The following is a 25258-nucleotide window of genomic DNA, read 5'->3' on the forward strand; positions in this document are numbered from 1 at the left end:
AGATTAAGCAATAATTACTGGGTGTCACACATATGCAGTTGCTTTGCAACTACATAATGCTGTAATGACCAGTTCTGTAGCTATCTGCCATCTGTTTAAGCTCCAGGAGAATTTGGGTACATGCCATGACCTCCACTTTTCAGTTCACATAAGAACCAACCTCCCACTTTTCATTTCACATAATTTAGGTGGAGCTGATTTCATTTCCTGGCTTCAAGAATGAACAAATGGACCTATGTCTAGCCAATGTGAGAAAAATCACAATTATTGACTAAAGGAAATTTACATCATACAAACTGGGCTGTGGGAAGTAATATCCAGGATTTTTGCTGGACTGTTAGAAAAGGGCACTTTCTGGTAAGAGTCAATAAACTAGTAATTTTTAGTCTAGAAAGCTACTTCGGACATTTTGCCAGCACACTGGGAAAAGTCTACCTGAGAAGATGGTCAGCAGGGGAATAGGAATTATAAATGTGGAGATTATTTTCCTTATGGAATTATGGAAGGGTGTAGACCCAGTTCTGCCTGAAACCAGTAATTAATCACCCACTTCCATGTACAAGTCAGTAAAGGATTCTCTGGTTTATTTGTGCTTAAATCAGTTAACTTGGGATTCATTGTTAGAGTATGATTAATATAAATACACACTTCCATAGATGGTACAAATGAGTATCTTAAGATACTGTACATGAGGGAAAAAATTGTTATTGGAAAAAAAGCCAGCTTTTCTTAACAAGAGCTTTGCTTTTCTCTTATGGACATTGCAAATTTTGCAATTAATCTTACTTTTCTCTTTGCTCTAGAAAGCTGAAAACAAAATTTGTGACATGGTTAGAGTAACTGAAAGTGACCCTTTATTATGCATTTTGTATGATATCCCACTCCTTGATTCATTTTATTTCATTCTCATCTTATCTTTATTCTATTTTCATTTTTTTTAATGTGAAGGGATCAGCTAAAAATTAACAAGATATTCTCAAGTAATTAACACTAAAAAAGAGATCACTTGTACTGTTCTTGCATAAAAGTCTAAATGTAATAGAAAAGGAAATATTCTAAATTAATAATACATTATCCAAATGAGAAACAAATAAATTATTAATTTCAAAAATCTGTGAACAATTCAAAAATCAAAATTAAATCACAAAACAACAGTATATATACACATATATTTTCAATGGACTAAAATACCTTTGATTACTATGTTCTTCATTTGAAGAGACTGAAAAATGGTAAATATCCAAAAGAATTGAAAGCAGGGTCGGCCGGGCGCGGTGGCTCAAGCCTGTAATCCCAGCACTTTGGGAGGCCGAGACGGGCGGATCACAAGGTCAGGAGATCGAGACCATCCTGGCTAACACAGTGAAACCCCGTCTCTACTAAAAATACAAAAAAAAAAAAAAAAAAAAAAAAAAAAACTAGCTGGGCGAGGTGGCGGCGCCTGTAGTCCCAGCTACTCGGGAGGCTGAGGCAGGAGAATGGCGTGAACCCAGGAGGCGGAGCTTGCAGTGAGCTGAGATCCGACCACTGCACTCCAGCCTGGGTGACAGAGCGAGACTCCGTCTCAAAAAAAAAAAAAAAAAAAAAAAGAAAGCAGGGTCTCAAGGAAATATTTGCACACCCATGTTCATGGCAACACAGTCAAGAGATGGAAGCAACTCATATGTCTACGGATACTTGAATGAATAAACAAAACGTGGTGTAAACATATGTTGGACTATTATTCAGCCTTAAAAAGGAAAGAAATCCTGTCACATGCTACAACATGGATGAACCTTGAGAAACCGTCCACGGATGTTTGAATGAATAAACAAAATGTGGTGTATACATACGTTGGACTAGTATTCAGCCTTAAAAAGGAAATAAATCTTGTCACATGCTAAAACATAGATGAACCTTGAGGACATTGTTCTAAGTGAAATAGGCCAGTCACAAAAAGACAAATACTGTATGAGTCCACTTATATGAAATACCTAAAGTAGTGAAATTCATAGAAATAGAAAATAGAACTGTGGTTACCAGAGACTGGAGTGAGGGTGAAAAGGGGAGTTGTTGTCTGATGGATATAGAGTTTCTGTTTTCCAAGATGAAAATTTCGTAACAACGTGAATATACTTAATATTACTGAAATGTACGCTTAATCATAGTACACTTATGTACATAGTACATTCACATAGTACATAGTACATTAATATGGTAGTTTTTAATTTTTATGTTGTGTGTGTTTTTTTTACCAGAGCAAAAAAGGGTAAAAAGGTAATATATTTTAGGGCTTAAAATAGGTATTTTTTCCAAGATGAAAGCTATGAGTAAACTTAAACCAGAAAATTGACTAGTTTTAAATCTACAGAATAAACAGTAGAGCCTTCGTTTTAGCCACATGATGTCGCTGTCTACCATAGAGTGTTCTCTAGGAAGAAAAATACCCAGAGCCCCTTTGTTACTTCAGAGAAGCGGAGGAAGAAGAAGCAGGACTTTAACAGAGACTAGAATATTTAAATTTTTTGCAAAATATGTTCCTCTAATTTGATCCAATCGTTGCGGATTGGTAATGGCGTCTTCTATCAGACGGGGCCGAGAGGGCTGGACATGGCTGCTCTCGCTTCTGCTCCTCGCAGCCTGGGAGGTGGGGAGCCACCAGCTCCGCTACTCCGTCACTGAGGAGGCCAAACACGGCACCTTCGTGGGCCGCATCGCGCAGGACCTGGGGTTGGAGCTGGCGGAGCTGGTGCCGCGCCTGTTCCGGGTGGCGTCCAAAACACACGGGGACCTTCTGGAGGTAAATCTGCAGAATGGCATTTTGTTTGTGAATTCTCGGATCGACCGCGAAGAGTTGTGTGGGCGGAGCGCGGAATGTAGCATCCACCTGGAGGTGATCGTGGACAGGCCGCTGCAGGTTTTCCATGTGGACGTGGAGGTGAAGGACATTAACGACAACCCGCCAATATTTCCAATGACAGTAAAGACTATCCGGTTTCCCGAATCGAGGCTGCTTAATTCTCGGTTTCCTCTAGAGGGAGCATCTGATGCAGATATAGGAGTAAATGCTCTTCTCTCCTACAAGCTCAGCTCCAGTGAGTTTTTCTTCCTAGATATACAGACAAATGATGAACTAAGCGAAACTTTGTCTCTCGTGCTGGGGAAATTGCTGGACAGAGAGGAAACTGCTGAGGTTAATTTGTTACTGGTGGCTACTGATGGGGGCAAACCTGAGCTCACGGGCACCGTTCAAATACTTATTAAGGTATTAGATGTAAATGACAATGAACCAACTTTTGCCCAATCAGTTTACAAAGTAAAATTGTTAGAGAATACTGCAAATGGGACCTTAGTGGTTAAATTAAACGCTTCTGATGCAGATGAAGGATCAAACAGCGAGATTGTATATTCACTCGGTAGTGATGTGTTCTCCACTATACAAACTAAGTTTACCATAGATCCCAGCTCAGGGGAAATCAGAACTAAGGGAAAATTAGATTATGAAGAAGCAAAATCCTACGAGATTCAGGTCACTGCAACTGACAAAGGAACCCCTTCAATGTCAGGACATTGTAAAATTTCATTAAAACTTGTGGACATCAATGATAACACACCGGAAGTCTCAATAACGTCTCTTTCACTTCCCATCTCAGAGAACGCTTCCCTGGGCACGGTCATTGCTCTCATCACGGTGTCGGATCGCGACTCTGGTACTAATGGACATGTCACCTGCTCCCTGACGCCCCATGTCCCCTTCAAGCTGGTGCCCACCTTCAAGAATTACTACTCGTTGGTGCTGGACAATTCCCTGGACCGCGAGAGCCTGTCAGCCTATGAACTGGTGGTGACCGCACGGGATGGGGGCTCGCCTTCACTGTGGGCCACCGCCAGCGTGTCTGTCCAGGTGGCCGACGTGAACGACAACGCGCCGACGTTCGCACAGCCTGAGTACACAGTGTTCGTGAAGGAGAACAACCCTCCGGGCTGCCACATCTTCACAGTGTCAGCGTGGGATGCGGACGCGCAGGAGAACGCGCTGGTGTCCTACTCGCTGGTGGAGCGGCGGGTGGGCGAGCGCGCGCTGTCGAGCTACGTGTCGGTGCACGCCGAGAGCGGCAAGGTGTACGCGCTGCAGCCGCTGGACCACGAGGAACTGGAGCTGCTGCAGTTCCAGGTGAGCGCGCGGGATGCGGGCGTGCCGTCTCTGGGCAGCAACGTGACTCTACAGGTGTTCGTGCTCGACGAGAACGATAACGCGCCGGCACTGTTGGCTCCTAGGGCTGGCACCGCTGCCGGCGCGGTGAGTGAGCTGGTGCCGTGGTCGGTGGGTGCAGGGTACGTGGTGGCGAAGGTGCGTGCAGTGGACGCGGACTCAGGCTACAACGCCTGGCTTTCGTACGAGCTACAGCTGGGTACTGGCAGCGCTCGCATCCCGTTCCGCGTGGGGCTGTACACGGGCGAGATCAGCACGACACGTGCCCTCGACGAGACTGACTCGCCTCGCCACCGCCTACTCGTGATGGTGAAGGACCACGGAGAGCCGACGTTGACAGCCACGGCCACCGTGCTGGTGTCGTTGGTGGAAAGTGGCCAGGCACCCAAAGCCTCGTCGCGGGCGTGGGTGGGCGCCGCGGGCTCAGAGGCTACGCTGATGGATGTCAACGTGTACCTGATCATCGCCATCTGCGCGGTATCCAGCCTGTTGGTGCTCACGGTGCTGCTGTACACGGCGCTGCGGTGCTCGGTGCCGCCCACTGAGGGTGCTTGCGTGCCCGGAAAGCCCACGCTGGTGTGCTCCAGCGCCGTGGGGAGCTGGTCTTACTCGCAGCAGAGGCGGCAGAGGGTGTGCTCTGGGGAGGACCCACCCAAGACGGATCTCATGGCCTTCAGCCCCAGCTTATCTCAAGGTCCAGACTCCACAGAAGAGAGACAGCACTCAGAATCAGAATACGTAGGAAAGGTGAGTCTTTTAATTTTTCTTGCCAATTCTAAAATTATTCTTTTAAAAAAATTCTATATGATTTCTACTAGTTATTTAGATTCATAGTTTCTCATTTATTTTATATCATCCTACTGTGCAATGTTGAATATGAATTAGAGATCAATTTCTTGCATTTACTGAACAATTTACTTAAACAATCTACAAAACTGTTTTCTTATTTTTACATTTTGGCATTTCCTTCATTAAGTCATGAGTAATAGACCATGAAAGCCTGAAAAACACCTCAACAAAATTTGTAAATTAAACATTGCTCTCTTTTAAAAACTGAAAATCACAATCGGAAGATATTAAAGAATTTGATTATATAATACATATTTTCAATTGACACTGTCTATCCAATCTGTCAGATAGTGTTTGGAATAACCTATATCCTGGACATTTCTTAGATTTTCAAACTAGCTTTGGATCAACAATGCCCTTGTCTATGCAGTAGTTAATAAGTTACATTTTTTTCTTTTTTCTTTTGTTGTTGTTGTTGAGACAGAGTCTTGCTCTGTCACCCAGGCTGGAGTGCAGTGGTGTGATCTCAGCTCACTGCAACCTCTGCCTCCTGGATTCTCCTGCCTCACAACCTCCTGAGTAACTGGGATTATAGGCACCAACCACCACGCCCGGCTTTTTTTTTTTTTTCTTTTTAGTAGAGACGGGGTGGGGGTGGGGGGGTTTCACCATGTTGGCCAGGCTGATCTCAAACTCCTGGCCTCAAGTGATCCTCCCTCCTAGGCCTCCCAAAGTGCTGGGATTACAGGAGTGAGTCACTGCGCCTGACCTTTTTATTTGTATTTGAAAGCAGACTGAGTGGATATTTTAATGCCAGAATTTCCAAAAGTATGTAGCACAGGTTGTTACAACAAAATGACAGCACTTAGGAATAATTGCTAATCTTAAGCATGTTTTTTATAAGTAAAATAACCCATTATTTGGTATAAAGATTTCACACTGATAAAATTTTTGAGTTATCAGGCAAAAATAGAGAGTACTGAGAAAAGAGACCCTCTCTATTTTGTTTAATTTGAAAATCTTAACATTTAAAAATCACACTGGGGTTGTTCAGGTGGTGGGACTTTTTCTTCATTTAAGTGGAGACTACCCAGTCTTTATGTTAACAGTTGATAAATCATCCTTTCAGTATCATTATCATTAGGCCAATGTGTGCAAGCCTCCCACTGCAGAGAATGAGTACCTTTTTCTGGCGTCTAATTCTATGCATGGGAATACATTTTCTATTAATGTGAGCTCACTCAATTTTACTTGGAAGCATCCATATTCCTAATGGAATTGGAATTTTTCCAAAAGGTGAGGTCTGGTCTTGGATGACTACATTTTCATTTGAAACATTTATTTTGGGTAATTAAAACACTGAACTCTACAAGTAAATGCTACCCTTGGAAATAATTTTTTTAGCTTTTCCAACCAAAGGAAGATGTATTGCAATAAAATAACTGTCTTAAACAGTCCTCTACTGCTTGGTTCTCAGTTATTTGCTGTTTATTCTAAGTATATGTGCATATTGATAAATCATGGAACTAACTTCCATTAGTGATCTTACCTTTAGCCATTCCATAGTTAGGTCAGAATATCCATTTCCAAGTTATACTTGACCACTATGTTAAAAGCGTAAATGATACGCTTTTAAAATTATATTCACATATGTCCAAATCTCCAGGAATCACAATCTGTTGCTCTATAAGTTTTTTAAAAATTCTTATTTACATTTTTTTCTTGGTTGTCTAAGAGATGTCTAGGTGGTAGTAGAAACTATTCACTGATACTTTATCTACAAAATAGCTCAATCTTTTAAAATCATATTTCCTTTAATATTACCTTTATCTCTTAATAATCAGTATGGAGTCTACTCTGTTATAAATTCCCATGTGACATCCCATTTTGCAATGAGTATAACTCTTAAAGGTACTGAAAAGCATAGTATTACAATAAGTTGTCAAAGACATCTCATTAATATGAAGTCCATGAAATTTAAAAATTTTAAATTTATCTCTCATTTTCAAACTAGCTACCATCTTTCAAAATTCAGCAAAGTGGTAACTGGAATATTAATAGCTATAATTATTTCTTAGTTCCATGCTTTTCAGAAATAATTCTTAAATGTTTACTTACTTCATAATATAGCACAATAGAATCAGTTAGAAATTATGTAAGTTTGATATTAACAAATATCATTAATTTAACTTACATTTTTATTTATCTTGCTTGAAAAAGTTAATTCAAAATATTAATTTATTTATTCACAAAAACAACAATTGATAATTTATCCTATTCTAAATATGAATAATAAAATCTAAGTAAGTTGCAGTCCTGGCTTCCATTTAGTGAGTACACAGGAAACAAAAGCTGAAATGAAAACTTTTCCCCCAAATATTTAAATCACATACTTGATTTTATTTTGAAATGGTCTGGCTATAAGCAAAAATTTGTACATTCTTTTATTTCTCTAAATTTGACCTCTTTCCATGAATTTTCTTTGCCCCACTTCCAAATGCTGAGAGAATTCATGCTTCTCACTGAATTCACAGAGATCTTTAGAATGTTTTATTATTTAGTGTTAAATATGTTGAGTAAACACTGGGTTATGTTCCTAGGTTACTTTTCTCCCTTCACTGGTTGGTTAAATCATCAATTCTTTCAAGTAACAACTTTTAAAGAAGCTGGAATCTAGAAATTCATCAGGAGTGGAGATCATCAAAAACATAATTATTTTATATTGTTAACATTTTAGTATATACAGGTAAATTCAAATACATAAACAGTGTGGAGAAAATTAAACCTAATATATTCTTAATTGATGTGATGTGAATGTAGCAAATATACAAATCACATTCCCACAATAGGAAACAAATTTCCTGTTTGAATTTCTCTGTAAAGGACTGACTTCTGAAATCTTTATGTAAGTAACAGTCAAGACAGTTGACGCGGCCGTAGTTCTTGAAAAAGGGGCATGGGAGGGAATTATAGACATTCTACAAATTTAAAAAACCATAAATGTACATATTTAAAAAAATTAACAGTTGCTGTAATAATATAAAATAGATACATGTATGTTTTAATATACACAGCACACATACACTTTTAAATACTTAAATGTCTCAATGTTTTGATGATCATTAATCTGAAAGGATCTGATTTTTCTCTAAAATGTAGCTTGGGAGGTAAAGAGGTTAATGGTAAGTTATCTTGAATCAGATTGAAATCCCATCGTACCAACAGTTAATATCGTTTTACTTAACCTCTATGTGTTTACAAAAAGCGAATAATATTAAAACCTATTTCAGAGGATTGTGAGAGTTTAACGGGATAATTCCATTAAGACAAGTAGAAAAGTGGCTGTCACATGGGAAACATTTCCAACAGATGTCCACTGTTAAAACAGGAATCACAGTATTTTACTGTATGTCATGAATTAGCACAATTGATAGTGAACTAGTATAAAAGTTCTAAGGAAATATTTAGATAAAATATAAGGACTTTGAGGAGTGACCGAAGGATATTACAACTGAAACTACAAATTTTGGGAACGTTCAAACGACATACAAGGAAAAGAAGATATATTTACATATTTAATACTTACACATTTAGCCACATGATGTCGCTGTCCACCACAAAGTCTTTCTCCCCAAAAGAGAGCGTGCATTACGTGTTCTGATACTGCTTTGCTTCATCCTCTCTAAAATTTAACACCGAGGAGTTTAAGAAATGAAGATAGGGAACTGGAATTATTTTTAAAGTTTGGATTAATGTAAAGGCAATCTAATATTTGGAAAATGCTTGCAATGTTCTCCTGGCGAGAAGATCCTGGAGCCCAGTGCCTGCTGCTTTCTCTTCTGCTTCTCACAGCCTGGGAGGTGGGGAGTGGCCAGCTCCACTACTCCGTCTCCGAGGAGGCCAAACACGGCACCTTCGTGGGCCGCATTGCGCAGGACCTGGGGCTGGAGCTGGCGGAGCTGGTGCCGCGCCTGTTCCGGGTGGCGTCCAAAACACACGGGGACCTTCTGGAGGTAAATCTGCAGAATGGCATTTTGTTTGTGAATTCTCGGATAGACCGCGAGGAGCTGTGCGGGTGGAGCTCAGAGTGTAGCATCCACCTGGAGGTAATCGTGGACAGGCCGCTGCAGGTTTTCCATGTGGACGTGGAAGTGAAGGACATTAATGACAACGCGCCAGTTTTTCCAATGGCTGTAAAGAATCTGTTTATTTCCGAATCCCGACAGCCTGGCTCTCGGTTTTCGCTAGAGGGCGCATCAGATGCAGATATCGGAACAAATTCGTTGTTGACTTACAGTCTTGATTCCACTGAATATTTTACCTTGAACGTTAAAAGAAATGATGAGGAAATTAAATCCCTTGGACTCGTGTTGAAAAAAAATTTAAATCGAGAGGACACTCCTAAGCATTATTTACAAATAACAGCAATTGATGGTGGGAAACCAGAGCTCACTGGCACGACTCAACTAAAGATCACTGTTTTAGATGTAAACGACAACGCCCCAGCGTTTGAGAGAACGATCTATAAAGTCAGATTATTCGAAAATGCACCAAATAGTACCCTAGTGGTGACCGTTAACGCCACAGATTTGGATGAAGGAGTAAATAAGGATATTGTATATTCTTTCAATACGGACATGTCAACAGATATTCTGTCAAAATTCCATTTAGATCCAGTCAATGGACAAATCAGTGTAAAGGGTAACATAGATTTCGAGGAAAGTAAGTCATATGAAATCCATGTAGAAGCCACGGATAAAGGAAATCCTCCGATGTCAGATCACTGCACAGTTCTACTCGAAATTGTAGACATCAATGATAATTTACCTGAGTTAGTTATTAAATCACTATCTTTACCTGTATTAGAAGACTCGCCACTTAGCACAGTCATCGCCCTGATCAGCGTGTCTGACCGTGACTCGGGTGTCAATGGAGAGGTCACCTGCTCCCTGACGCCCCACGTCCCCTTCAAGCTGGTGTCCACCTACAAGAATTACTACTCGTTGGTGCTGGACAGCGCCCTGGACCGCGAGAGCGTGTCGGCCTATGAGCTGGTGGTGACTGCTCGGGACGGGGGCTCGCCTTCACTGTGGGCCACGGCCAGCGTGTCCGTAGAGGTGGCCGACGTGAACGACAACGCGCCGGCATTCGCACAGTCCGAGTACACGGTGTTCGTGAGGGAGAACAACCCGCCGGGCTGCCACATCTTCACTGTGTCTGCCCGGGACGCGGACGCGCAGGAGAACGCGCTGGTGTCCTACTCGCTGGTGGAGCGGCGGGTGGGCGAGCGCGCGCTGTCGAGCTACGTGTCGGTGCACGCGGAGAGCGGCAAGGTGTACGCTCTGCAACCGCTGGACCGCGAGGAACTGGAGCTGCTGCAGTTTCAGGTGAGCGCGCGCGACGCGGGCGTGCCGCCTCTGGGCAGCAACGTGACACTGCAGGTATTCGTGCTGGACGAGAACGACAACGCGCCAGCACTGCTGACGCCTCGGGTGGGTGGCATCGGTGGTGCAGTGAGTGAGCTAGTGCCGCGGTCAGTGGGTGCGGGCCACGTGGTAGCGAAGGTGCGTGCAGTGGATGCTGACTCAGGCTACAACGCGTGGCTTTCGTACGAACTGCAGCCGGGGACGGGTGGCGCGCGCATCCCGTTCCGTGTGGGGCTGTACACAGGCGAGATCAGCACGACGCGTGCCCTGGACGAGGTGGATGCCGCGCGCCACCGCTTACTGGTGCTGGTGAAGGACCACGGTGAACCCTCATTGACCGCCACGGCTACTGTGCTGGTGTCGCTGGTGGAGAGTGGCCAGGCACCCAAGGCCTCGTCCCGGGCGTCCGCTGGCGCCACGAGCCCTGAGGCTGCACTGGTGGATGTCAACGTGTACTTGATCATCGCCATCTGCGCAGTGTCTAGTCTGTTGGTGCTCACACTGCTGCTATATACTGCTCTGAGGTGCTCCGCGCCGCCACCGGAAGGCGCGTGTGGGCCGGGCAAGCCCACGCTGGTGTGCTCCAGCGCGATGGGGAGCTGGTCATACTCGCAGCAGAGGCAGCAGAGGGTGTGCTCTGGAGAGGAGTTGCCCAAGACCGACCTCATGGCTTTTAGCCCTAGCCTTCCTCCTTGTCCAATTAGCCGGGATAGAGAGGAGAAACAGGATGTGGACGTTGATCACTCAGTCAAAGTGAGTAATTTTTATTTATTCTTTCCAAAATGTCTTTTTCATTCCTCAATGTTTCCACTATTTTGGAAATACGTTAATAGTTAAGTATGAATTATGTGATTCATAATTAGACTTTTCCAGTTTTTTGGTTTTGTGGTTAAAATGCTAAGATTTTTGTTGCTAATTTTTGAACCAAATCAGCAGTAAGTCATGAGATCCACACTTGTAATTTTGTTTGTCAGCAGGTGCAGTAGTAGGATTACTTTATTGCTAAATGCCTGGGTATAAGACAAATATTTTTTCTTAGATGAGTTTCATTATTTAGAGAATTTGATTTCGACTCGTTTTATATTTATCCCTACACAATGCTTCTTCAATATCTTTTGCCACTTTTCATTTGGACTTCCTACCACCTGTTAGTACGAATGTTACTTGCTCATTTTATGAGTTCACCTAAATGCTTATAATTCCCTATTGATTATGCTTTCCACCTTCAGTTTCAAAAATTAGATCATTACACCTGTTGTCTTTTATGGAACCTCTTTTATTCTGTTATTCATTTGTTTGGAGTGTCAATCCTTCTTTTTCACTTGAATATGATTCATTTTCGGCCTTGTGCTCTTATTTGGCAATACTGTTTATTGTTTCTTGATTTCCCAGTTGGGAGAAAAATCGAGAATAACAATTGCATTTAGAATTGTATTTTTGTTCATCTTTAGTTTATCACTACTTTATTTAATACTACTTTAATAATACTACTGTATTATGTGTTCAAATTTATTTATTACTAATAGCTAAAATATCAATATGAAGTGAACATTTAATAATAGCTCTGTAGTATATTTATATGTTCATTTTAAAAGAATGTTTTAAACCTTGTTAAAAATAATTTTCAATGTGAACAATATCTTGAAAATAATTATAGTATCTAATTTTAAAACTATCCCTACTAGCAAAACTTTTCATTCATTAGTGTCTTTTACATACCATACTAAGGATGTTAATATGAAATAAATTTGATAAGCCAATATTATAATGTTATTACTGGTTACCTTCTCTGAATAGCATCCTACTTATTAATGTGTGCCATGCAGTAAGTAGAAAACTCCAAATAACCAGAACCAAATAAAATTGAAGTTAGACTTTTTTCTAATCACTCCCCCCACATATTTGGTTATCTCCTCTAGCAATTAGTTGGACTCCCATTTTTTTTTGTCTTTTTTTTTTCCCCCCTTTTTGTGGAGAACGGGGTCTCGCTATATTACCCAGGCAGGTCTCGAACTCCTGGGCTCAAGCTATCCTCCCGCCTCTGCCTCCCTGAGAGCTGGGATTACAGGCGTGAGCCACCACGCCCAGCCTGGACTCCCATTTAAGTTTCCCTACCACTGGAGAGAAATAGTAACCAATTGAAATCTGGTCAATACTCATTGACAGTGTGGGAGGTCTAACATGTAAAATAGACACTTTTCTTGACTCCTCTCCTTCCCCCGACTTTCATTTTCTTTATTTCCTTTTTTTGCCACTATCCTTTGTTGCTCCCTTGTCCATGAAGTAGTAACCATAGTGTGTCCATCTTAGGTCAATATTTTAAAAATTTGGTTCTGTTATCAGCTTCTTGAATATAATAGAGTCAGCCAAAGTACTTGTCTTCTCAGATATGGAACTTCAATCTTCAAATCCAGCTTGCCTCTTGAAATTCTTGTCTAACAAGACTCTTGGCAAAGACATTTTGAAGACTTTGGAATTTTTGCTTCGCAGATATATTGATGCTATGCCAAATAAATATTGAATAGCTACCAAATAAACATCCTTTTCTATTCTGCTGCATTCCCCATCTGTACATTAAAATACCTGGTAAATGAAAATATTACAAATGAAATGTGTGAAAATGGAATTCTTCCTCTTTTTTTCCAATGTGCTTGATGTCAATGATCATTTTGTAAAAATCTAGTTTGGGTTCCCAAATAGTGAAAGTACCCTGGTTTCTGTTTGATTCAGAAAGTTGGTGGGTTTTCTTGTTGTTGTTTTGCTTTGTGTGTGTGTGTGTTTGTGTGAATGTAGCTCTTCGATAGAGAGGGAGCATAAAGCTATTTTCACTAGATTGATTTTTTGTTTAGACAAACAGGATGAAAAGAACTTTATGAATACAGGAGGCAAAGAAAGTTTTTAAATAGCTACCATTATGTCTTTATATATTAAATGTCTTTATGTAAGAACAAATGTATTGTAGTTTATTTATTGGGAAGTCTTCATTCCCCATTAATACCCAGGATGATTCAAAGATCGTGATTACCAAGAATTAGAATAAAAATTAAGCTAAAACCCAAGTTTTCAACATGGAATTTGAAATACGTCTTAATTGGGGAAATGTCTAGAGACTTTTTTTTGTATCTTTAGAAAATTATAGAGGCTGCTGAAACACCACATTTTCCCAACTAGCTATGCGATCACCTTAAATTAATGCATTTTATTAGGAAATGGAAGGAAACCAAACCTTTTCTACAGGGTAAATATTTAGCAAATATTAAGTAAGTCCCTCTGAGCTATTAAACAATTAAGATACAACTATTCCCTTTAAAATATATATTCCAAAAAAGGACACACATACTCAAATGCTTAGAAGAGATAAATTAATGTAATAAAAGGCCCACGCGATTCCACCCTGGTGCTGCAGTTTGTAAAAGAAGAAAAAATACCTGTTCAGTTGGTTTGATCATGACATTCTTCATGGGTCAGGGAACTTTTAAGTGATTATAAAAACTGGCTTTAGAAGAGTTTAGAAATGATGTGGATTACTTATAGACAGGACAAAATGAACATGTTTGTTTATTTAAAAATGTTATTGGAAGCAGGAAATATTCAGTTTGGCTAAAATATATAAGCACTATAGGAGAAAATAGAAGCTTAGGCACATTACCTACTGGAGAACAAGCAAGTACTTATAAACTGTAAGAGTCAAAATGAGAATACCAGCCTTGCTCATGGGAGCAAATGAGTTCCAATGAATGAAATTATTTGGAATGCTTTTCCATGCAAGCTATTTGCTATAACTTCCTGCTTCCTTGCACTTTCAGCCCTGACATGACTCAAGGAAGACATTTAATTAAATGCTGATGGTCTTTGATTCTTTTATAAAACATCTGCAAATTTCCCTTTCAATAGCTTGTTCTTGGGACTAGAAGTTCTCTAGAGACCAGTCCCCTCAAGTCTACAACACCAAAAATACTAGGGCGAAGAGGGTGTTATCATTAATAAAAAACCCTGGAATTATTGGGAATACAGGAATCTTTAATGAATTTTTGTAATCAACACTTTACGGTTACAAGTTTACAAAGTGTGTAGTTAGGTCTCTGTAATACTGAAAGCCTGTGTTGAAAAAATTATTTCTACTGAAGTAAAAGGTGCCCCTATGGTGAAACTAAGGACCACACTCAATCAATCAGTGGTACAATGTGTACCACAATAGTACAAAATGTATTCCTATTCTCCAAAACGGCTGAAAGAATAAATAAAACCAAGTAGTTTATAGTAGAGTGTGTGTGGGTTTCCACAATTGCTACTTACGGTTTGGAGCCACATGATGTCGCTCTTTACCACAAAATACATTAGAGAAGAAAGAAGAGGGGAAAATTCCTTCTATTCTTACTGGAAGGAACTATATGCACTCTTTGGAGTCTGAAATACGGAGGATGCAGCTGCACTTGACCGACCGATCAAAAGATTTCTCTTGACTTTGAGAAACGATATTTAATCAGAACAAAACACTGTGCACTAAAGATGGAGTTTTCCTGGGGAAGCGGCCAGGAATCCCGGCGTCTGCTGCTCTTGCTTCTTCTCCTCGCAACCTGGGAGGCAGGGAACGGTCAGCTCCACTACTCGGTCTCCGAGGAGGCCAAACACGGCACCTTCGTGGGCCGCATCGCACAGGACCTGGGGCTGGAGCTGGCGGAGCTGGTGCCGCGCCTGTTCCGGGTGGCGTCCAAGGGCCGCGGAGATCTTCTGGAGGTAAATCTGCAGAATGGCATTTTGTTTGTGAATTCTCGGATCGACCGCGAGGAGCTGTGTGGACGGAGCGCTGAGTGCAGCATCCATCTGGAGGTGATCGTGGACAGGCCGCTGCAGGTTTTCCATGTGGACGTAGAGGTGAGGGACATTAACGATAACCCGCCGGTGTTCCCAGCAACACAAAAGAACCTGTCCATCGCGGAATCGAGGCCGCTTGACTCTCAGTTTCCACTAGAGGGCGCCTCAGATGCAGATATCGGGGAGAACGCCCTGCTTACTTACAGACTGAGCCCAAATGAATACTTTTCTCTGGAAAAACCATCTGATGATGAGCTGGTAAAAGGTCTTGGGCTTATACTACGGAAATCTTTAGACAGAGAAGAAGCTCCGGAGATATTTTTAGTGCTCACAGCCACTGATGGAGGCAAACCCGAGTTGACTGGCACTATTCAGTTACTCATCACAGTACTGGATGCCAATGACAATGCCCCAGCTTTTGACAGAACCCTTTATAAGGTGAGATTACCAGAAAATGTTCCTAATGGAACACTGGTAATTAAACTTAACGCCTCAGATTCAGACGAAGGATTAAATGGGGACATTGTTTATTCATTCTCAAATGATGTTTCGCCAAATGTGAAATCCAAGTTTCACATAGATCCAATTACTGGACAAATTATTGTAAAGGGATATATTGATTTTGAAGAAAGCAAATCCTATGAAATTATTGTAGAGGGCATTGATAAGGGACAGCTCCCACTTTCTGGCCATTGTAGAGTTATTGTGGAAGTAGAAGACAACAACGATCATGTCCCAGATTTGGAATTCAAGTCTTTATCACTTCCAATTAGAGAGGACGCTCCACTGGGTACAGTCATTGCCCTGATCAGCGTGTCCGACAAAGACATGGGTGTCAATGCGCTGGTCACCTGCTCCTTGACGTCCCATGTCCCTTTCAAGCTGGTGTCCACCTTCAAGAATTACTACTCGTTGGTGCTGGACAGTGCCCTGGACCGCGAGAGTGTGTCGGCCTATGAGCTGGTGGTGACCGCGCGGGACGGGGGCTCGCCTTCGCTGTGGGCCACGGCCAGTGTTTCTGTGGAGGTGGCTGACGTGAACGACAACGCACCAGCGTTCGCGCAGCCCGAGTACACAGTGTTCGTGAAAGAGAACAACCCGCCGGGCTGCCACATCTTCACAGTGTCAGCATGGGATGCGGACGCGCAGGAGAACGCGCTGGTGTCCTACTCGCTGGTGGAGCGGCGGGTGGGCGAGCGCGCGCTGTCGAGCTACGTGTCGGTGCACGCGGAGAGCGGCAAGGTGTACGCGCTGCAACCGCTGGACCACGAGGAATTGGAGCTGCTGCAGTTCCAGGTGAGCGCGCGCGACGCGGGCGTGCCGCCTCTGGGCAGTAACGTGACGCTGCAGGTGTTCGTGCTGGACGAGAACGACAACGCGCCAGCACTGCTAGCGCCTCGGGCGGGTGGCATCAGTGGCTCAGTGAACGAGCTGGTGCCATGGTCGGTGGGTGCGGGCCACGTGGTGGCAAAGGTGCGCGCGGTGGATGCTGACTCAGGCTACAACGCGTGGCTTTCGTACGAGCTGCAGCCAGGGACTGGTGGCACGCGCATCCCGTTCCGCGTGGGGCTGTACACTGGCGAGATCAGCACTACGCGTGTCCTGGACGAAGCGGACGCTCCGCGCCACCGCCTACTGGTACTGGTGAAGGACCACGGCGAGCCCGCACTGACGGCCACGGCCACCGTGCTGGTGTCACTTGTGGAGAGTGGACAGGCGCCAAAGGCCTCCTCACGGGCGTTGTCGGGCGCTGTGAGTCCCGAGGCTGCGCTGGTGGATGTCAACGTGTACCTAATCATCGCCATCTGCGCGGTGTCCAGCCTTTTGGTGCTTACGCTGCTGCTGTACACCGCGCTGCGGTGCTCGGCGCCGCCCACCGAGGGCGCATGCGCTCCGGGCAAGCCCACACCGGTGTGCTCCAGCGCGGTGGGGAGCTGGTCATACTCGCCGCAGAGGAGGCCGAGGGTGTGCTCTGGTGAGGGCCCACCCAAGACCGACCTCATGGCCTTCAGCCCCAGTTTACCTGACTCTAGGGAAAGAGAAGATCAGCTGCAGACAGCTGAGGAATCCTTTGCAAAGGTTAGTGTATAACATCCTTTTGTTTAATTTTCGTATTGTTTTTCTCTATCAACTTCTTCGTAAATTTATTTCTAAGAATCAAATTTCCCTGGGTTAAAATTTTACCTCTTTTTACATATCCATTTTAACTAAAGTCTTTTGGAATTATAGGACATCAAAGCAATATATATTGCCTTCCTTCATTTTATGCTGCATTATTCAATGCATATTAACAGGACTGTAATTTCTAGTAAATTTTCACTATATTCGCTTTCTTTATTTTTGGTAATAAGAACATTTAGAAAACATTTTACTATTATTTAACCTATAACACATAAACAAATGTACAGAGGCTGAAATAATAAAGCTCCATAAATTGTATGAAAGTGAAAACCTCTATTGCCTCCATCGCTGAAGCCCCTCACATGCACTTGCCAAATCACTTCCCTTGTTTTTCCTCCAGTGTAACTAAACATTTGCCTGTTAGATCTGTGTTTATTCTGGGCCTGTTTTGGGAACGTATTCTAATTGGAATTGCACAAGGTGTATTGTCTGTGCATTTGTGTGTTATTTGTATTTATCACTCATTGTTTATGAAATTATCCATGTTGTTACATGTAGTTGTAGTTCATTTAATTCTGTTTCTAGTACTATTTCATAAATATGCTGTATATTATTTATTCTACTGTTCAGGAATTTGCATTGTGCCTCAATGTCTATTTCAAATAATGCCATCATAAATATATTGCACATTTCTTTGAGGCCTATGTACACAGATTTCTCTTAGGTTTTTACCTAAGAGTTGTGTTTGCGGGTCACAGAATATGTATGTATCTTTGTCTTTTGTAGCTAACACCAACCAATTTTCCAAGATGTTTTTACCTATTTACATTCCTAGTAGTGTGTAAGGCTTTCTGCTGCTCCACATCATCTCTACATTTGTCAGGTTGTTTTCATGTTAGCCATTTTACTGGGCAAGTTTTGTAATCTCATTTTGAAACTATTTTATGCTTAAATGAAGTTGAGTACCTTTCTATTTTATTTTGGCAATTTTTATACCTTATTTTGTGCAATAGCTGTTCAAATCTCCTATTTCTCTAGTCTGTTGTTTTTCTTGTCTTTTTCTCTTCTTTTTCGCTTCCATAAAACTTTATTTCTTTCTTTATCTTGTGTTTTTCTTATTACTTAAACAAATCTTATATTCTGAACATAACTCCTTTTTTTAAAGTAGTTTTCAACCTCATGGCTTGTTTTTAATTCTATTTGTCTTTTGGTGAATAGAAAGTTGTAATTTTGGTTAAACTCAATTTATCAGTTTTTGCTTCTGATCCTATTTCATAAAGATAATTCTCTGTGGTATCTTTTATTTCATTGTTTACATTGCATCTATAATCCATTTGGAATATACATATTTTTATCATTGTTGTGAGGTAGGGATCAATATTTATTTTTATTTCTTCTTATTATTTTTATTATACTTTAAGTTTTAGGGTACATGTGCACAATGTGCAGGTTTGTTACATAGGTATATATGTGTGCCATGTTGGTTTGCAGCACCCATCAACTCATCATTTACATTAGGTATTTCTCCTAATGCTATCCCTCCCCCAATCCCCCACACCTCAACAAGCCCTGGTGTATGATGTTCCCCACCCTGTGTCCAAGTGTTCTCGTTGTTCAATTCCCACCTATGAGTGAGAACATGCAGTGTTTGGTTTTCTGTCCTTGCGATAGTTTGCTCATGATGGTTTCCAGCTTCATCCATGTCTCACCCTTTTTTATGACTGCATAATATTCCATGGTGTATATATGCCACATTTTCTTAATCCAGTCTATCACTGATGGACATTTGGGTTGGTTCCAAGTCTTTGCTATTGTGAATAGTGCTGCAATAAACATACGTGTGCATGTGTCTTTATAGTAGCATGATTTATAATCCTTTGGATATATACCCAGTAATGGGATCTCTGGGTCAAATGGTATTTCTAGTTCTAGATCCTTGAGGAATCACCACACTGTCTTCCACAATGGTTGAACTAGTTTACATTCCTACCAACAGTGTAAAAGCATTACTATTTCTCCACATCCTCTCCAGCATGTGTTGTTTCCTGACTTTTTAGTGATCGCCATTCTAACTGGCATGAGATGGTATCTCATTGTGGTTTTGATTTGCATTTCTGTGATGACCAGTGATGATGAGCATTTCTTCATGTGTCTTGGCTGCATAAATGTCTTCTTTTGAGAAGTGTCTGTTCATATCCTTTGCCCACTTTTTGATGGGGTTGTTTGTTTTTTCTTGTAAGTGTGTTTAAGTTCTTTGTAGATTCTGGATATTAGCCCTTTGTCAGATGGGTAGATTGCAAAACTTTTCTCCCATTCTGTAGGTTGCCTGTTCACTCTGATTGTAGTTTCTTTTGAAGATTTATTTTTTACTACCATTTTTTGTTGTACTTTTAAAATGAGTTTGAAAGTGTTCCCTCTCCTTCAATTTTTTTTTTTTTTGAAGAGTTTGAGAAAAAATAACATTGATTCTTCTTTAAAAGTTTGGTAGAATTAGCCAGGAAAGGTATCTGGTCTTGGGCTTTTTTTATTTTTATTTTTTGTTAGGAGGTTTGGATTACTAATTCAATCTCCTTACTAGTTATCATTTTGTTTAGATTTTTTATTGCTTCATGATTGTGTCTTGGTAGTTTGTATGTTTCTAGGAATTAATCAATTTCTTCTAGGTTATTTAATTTGTTGGTATATAATTTTAATAGCCTCTTATAACTGTGGCATCAGTTGTAATGCCACCTTCTTGGTTTCTGACTTCCAGTCTCTTTGTTTTTTTCTTAGTTTAGCTAAGGGCTTGTCAAATTTGTTGTTTTTTCAAAAATTCAACTAAGTTTAAAAACTTAATTTAAACTTTTTCTCAGTTTATTTTTGCTCTAATCTTTTTTTTTTTTTTTTTTTTTTTTTTTTTTTTTTTTTTTTTTTTTTTTGAGGCGGAGTCTCGCTCTGTCGCCGGGACTGGAGTGCAGTGGCCAGATCTCAGCTCACTGCAAGCTCCGCCTCCCGGGTTTACGCCATTCTCCTGCCTCAGCCTCCTGAGTAGCTGGGACTACAGGCGCCCACCACCTCGCCCGGCTAGTTTTTTTTTTTTGTATTTTTAGTAGAGATGGGGTTTCACCGTGTTAGCCAGGATGGTCTCGATCTCCTGACCTCGTGATCCGCCCGTCTCAGCCTCCCAAAGTGCTGGGATTACAGGCTTGAGCCACCGCGCCCAGCCCTAATCTTTATTATAGTATTTCCTCCCTTTGCTTTGGGCTTCCTCATTTGTCCCTTTTTTTCTAGTTGCTTGAGTTGTTAAGTTTTTTATTTGAGATCTTTCTTCTTTCTTCATTTTTAGTGTAGGCATTTACAACTCCCTTCTTTGTTTTGTTTTCATTTTTAAGAGACAAGGTCTTGCTGTGTTGCCCAGGCTGAAATACAGAGGCACGATCATAGCTCCCTGTAAGTGATCCTTGTGCCTTGGCTTCCCTAAGCACTGGAATTACAGGCGTGAGCCACTGAGCTTGCCCAGCTTAATCTTCCTGCTTAGTACTGCTTTTATTGTATCCTGTAAGTTCTGATGTGTTGTGTTTTCATTTTTGTTTATCTTAACATATTTTCTAATTTACCTTTTGATTTCCCCTTTGACCTACTAGTCATTCAAAATTCTGTTGTTTAATTTCTACGTATTTGCAGATTTTCCAGTTTTAATTCCACTATTGATTTCTAGTTATATTCCACTGTGGTCAGAAAAGATATTCAGTAAGATTTCAACCTTCTTGAATTTGTTAAGACTTGTTTTGTGACCTGACGTGTGATTTATCCCGGAAAATGCTCTGAGTATGCTTGAGAAGACTGTGTATTTGCTTCTGTTGGGTGGAATTTTCTGTATATGTCTGTCAGTTCCATTTCAGCTATAGTGTTGTTCAAGTCCTCTGCTTCCTTACTGATTTTCTGTCTGAATGTTCTATTCCTTATTGAAAGTAGGGTACCAAAATCTCCTACTACAGTCATATCACTTAATGATGGAGATACATTCTGAGAATTGTATCATTCTAGGAATTCATCACTGTGCAAACATGAGAGTGTACTTAAATATTTACACAAATCTAGATAGTATAGCCTACTACAGACCTAGGCTACATGATCTATTGCTTCTAGGCTACAAACCTGTATATATGTTAACTGTACTGAATACTATAGGGAATTATAACACAATGGTAAGTATTTGTATACCTAAATATATCTAAACATCTAAAAGGTACAGTAAAAACATTGTATAGATTTTTAAAATGGTACACCTGAATAGGGTACTTACCCTATGAATGGAGGTTGCCGAGCTGGAAATTTCTCTGGGTGGGTCAAAGAGTGAATGGTGAGTGAATGTGAAGGCCCAGGACATTACGGTGCACTACTGTAGACTTTAAAACACTATACATTTAGGCTATACTCAATTTATCAAAAATTTTCTTTTTATAGGCTGGTCATGGTGGCTCATGCCTGTAATCTCAGCACTTTGGGAAGCTGAGGAAGGAGGATCACTTAAGCCCAGGAGTTCAAGACCAACCTGGGCAATATAGTGAGACCCTGTCTCTAGAAAATAATTTTTAAAAATTAGCTAGGTGTGGTGACACACACCTGTAGTTCCAGCTACTCAGGAGCCTGAGGCGGGAGGATCCTTGAGTTGAGCAGGTCAAGGCTACAGTGAGCCATGGTCATGCCACTGTACTCCAGCCTGAGCAACAGTGTGAGACTCTCTCAATTTTTTTTCTTTCTTCAGTAATAAATTAACCTTAGGTTACTGCAACTTTTTAACTTTATAAACTTAAATTTTTAAACCTTTTGACTCTTTTGCAATAACACTTAGCTTAAAACACAAACACATTGTACAGCTGTACAAAAATATTTTCTCTTTATATCCTTAGTCTACAAGCTTTTTTTGTTTTTGAAATTTTTTATTTTTTTCACTTTTACTTAGTGTTTTTTTTGTTGTTGTTAAAAATGAAGATATAGGCCGGGCGCGGTGGCTCAAGCCTGTAATCCCAGCACTTTGGGAGGCCGAGACGGGCGGATCACGAGGTCAGGAGATCGAGACCATCTTGGCTAACACGGTGAAACCCCGTCTCTACTAAAAAATACAAAAAACTAGCCGGGCGAGGTGGCGGGCGCCTGTAGTCCCAGCTACTCGGGAGGCTGAGGCAGGAGAATGGCGTGAACCCGGGAGGTGGAGCTTGCAGTGAGCCGAGATCCGGCCACTGCACTCCAGCCCGGGCGACAGAGTGAAACTCCATCTCAAAAAAAAAAAAAAAAAAAAAAAAAAAATGAAGATATAAACACCCATACTAGCCTAGGACTGTATTGGGTCAGAATCATCAATATCGTTTTCACCTCCATATCTTGTCCACTGGAAGGTGTTCTGGGATAATTACACATGTGATGCTCTCTCTCATCTCCTATGATAACAATGTCTTCTTCTGGAATACATCTCTAAAGACTTGCCTCAGGCTGTTTTATGGTGAACTTTTTTTTTTTTTTAGTTAATTTTTTTTAATAAGTAGAAAGAGTACATTGTAAAATTCTACTAAAAGTATAGTAAATACATAAAGCAGCAACATTTATTATCTGTATCATACATATTATTGTATGTGCTATCTTGCACTTTTATATGACTGGCAGTGCAATAGGTTTGTTTACACCAACATCATCTCGAACATTTGAGTAATGTGCTACAACGTTATGACTGCTACATCATCACTAGGTGATAGGAATTTTTCAGCTCCATTATAATCTTATGGGACTACTCTTGTACATGTGGTCTGTTATTGGTTGAAACGTTGTTATACAACACTTGACTGTATTGTATTGCCATCTATTTCTCCATTTCTGTGAATGTTTGCCTCATATATTTAGGTGTTTTAATGTTGGGTGCATATATATTTATAATTGCTATGTCTTTCTGGTGAATTGATCTTTTATCATTATATAATGTTCTTCTTTGTCTCTTATGACACTTTTTGACTTAAAGACTATTTTGTCTGATGTAGTAGCTCTTTTCACATTTGCACTCTTTTGGTTATAATTTGCATGAAATTTAAAAAATATCCTTTTATCCCAGCACTTTGGGAGGCCGAGACGGGTGGATCCCGAGGTCAGGAGATCGAGACCATCCTGGCGAACGCGGTGAAACCCCGTCTCTACTAAAAAATACAAAAAACTAGCCGGGTGAGGTGGCGGCACCTGTAATTCCAGCTACTCGGGAGGCTGAGGTAGGAGAATGGCGTAAACCTGGGACGCGGAGCTTGCAGTGAGCTGAGATCCGGCCACTGCACTCCAGCCTCCAGCCTGGGCGACAGAGCGAGACTCCGTCTCAAAAAAAAAAAAAAAAAAAAAAAAAAAAAAAAAAAAAAAAAAAATCCTTTTAACTTTCAGCCTATCTAGATCTTTAAATCTAAAGCAAATCTCTTGTAGTTAGCATGTGATTGGGTCTTTAAAAAAATCAGTTCAGCCTCATTGTATCTTTTGATTGAGGGAGTTCATTCTATTTTTATTTAAAGTAATTATTGATAGGGCATGACTTACTGTTGCCACTTTGTTAATTGTTGTTTGCAGCTTGTAGACTTTTTGCTCCTCTTTCCTTTTGTTACTGTCTCCCTTTGTGTTTTATTGAGATTTTTAATGCTATGTTTTTGTTCCTTTCCTGTTTTCTTTTGTATATCTTCCATAGGTATTTTCTTTGTGGTTACCATGGGGCTTACACTTTAAAACTCTTATAAAAATCTATTTTAAAATGATAGCATCTTTACTTCAATCACAAAACAAAACTCATTACTTTTACTTCTCCCCACCCAAATTTTATATTATTGATGTCATAAATACATCTTTTTATATTGTGTATACATTAACATTCTTTTATAGTTAGTTTTTCTGTACTTTTGTGTTTTAACCAGATTTTAAAATATCAGATTTTAAAGTGACTTATGTACCACCATTACAGTACTATAGTATTCTGTTTTTGTCTATATATTTATCTTTACTAGTGAGCTTTATACTTTAATAAAATACCTATGTATTTCTGTTTAGCATCCCCTAATTTTAACTCGAAAGACTCCCTCTTAACATTTCTTGTAAGGCAGGTCTAATTGTGATCACCTTCAGCTTTTGTTTAACTGGGAAGGTCTTTATTGCTTTTTCATTTTTGAAGAAAAACTTTGGTGGATTTGGTATTCTTGGTTGGCAGTTCTTTTTCTTTTCAGCACTTTCAGTATGACATCTCACCCCTTTCTGGATAGCAAGGTTTCTACTGAGAAATCTACTGGTAGAGTTAGGGGTGTTCTCTTGTATGTAATGAGTCATTTTTCTTTTGCTGCTTTCTAAATTCTTAATATTTCTTGAATCTTGATGTCCATTTCTTTCCTCATATTTGGGAAGTTTTCAGACGTAATTTTAAAAAATAAGCTGTCTGTCCTTTTATCTCGCTGCTTCTTCTTTTGAAACTGTCATAATGAGTAGAGCAGCCTGTTCGAGGATGTCCTATCAATTTCTTAGGCTTTCTTTACGCTTTCATTTCTTGTTCTTTTTGCTAGTCCATCTGGATAATTTCAAATGATGTGTCCTTGAGTTCACTGATTCATTCTTCTACTTGATTGAGTCTGCTGTTGAACATGTCTGTAAAATTTTCAGTTCAATTATTGTATTCTTCAGTTCCAAAATTTCTTTTTAGTTCTTTTAAATATTTTCTATCTGCTGAAATTCTGATTCTACTTATGCATTATTTTCCTGAGCTCATTGAACATCTTTATGACAATTATTTTGAATACTTTATCAAGTAATTCATATAGCTCTATTTCTTTAGGTTTGGTTTCTGGAGTGTGTGTGTGTGTGTGTGTGTGTGCGTGCACTATTTGGGCCATGTTTCCTATTTTCTCATATTCCTTATTACCTTGTGTTG

General features: G+C 40.6%; 1 protein-coding gene across 7 annotated transcripts in view; it reads left to right on the forward strand.

Annotated features, from left to right (window-relative positions):
• The window catches only part of LOC104681778 (protocadherin alpha-C2), a 230324-nt gene that overhangs the window by 6748 nt on the left and 198318 nt on the right, over positions 1–25258 (forward strand). Inside the window, exons 1-2 of one of the 7 annotated variants that reach the window (XM_010388191.1) lie at positions 8770–11136; positions 12768–12833. The exons of 2 other annotated variants lie outside the window; for them this stretch is intronic. In XM_010388191.1, coding sequence (XP_010386493.1) covers positions 8770–11136; positions 12768–12833 — 2433 coding nt within the window. Of the gene's footprint in view, positions 1–2442; positions 4940–8628; positions 11161–12767; positions 12834–14796; positions 17302–25258 lie in introns of those variants that run through there. 4 more of the 7 variants (XM_010388186.2, XM_010388182.2, XM_010388187.2 and 1 more) reach the window with 4 other exon arrangements.

This window comes from Rhinopithecus roxellana, chromosome 3, assembly GCF_007565055.1.
Source record: "Rhinopithecus roxellana isolate Shanxi Qingling chromosome 3, ASM756505v1, whole genome shotgun sequence".
NCBI lineage: Eukaryota > Metazoa > Chordata > Mammalia > Primates > Cercopithecidae > Rhinopithecus > Rhinopithecus roxellana.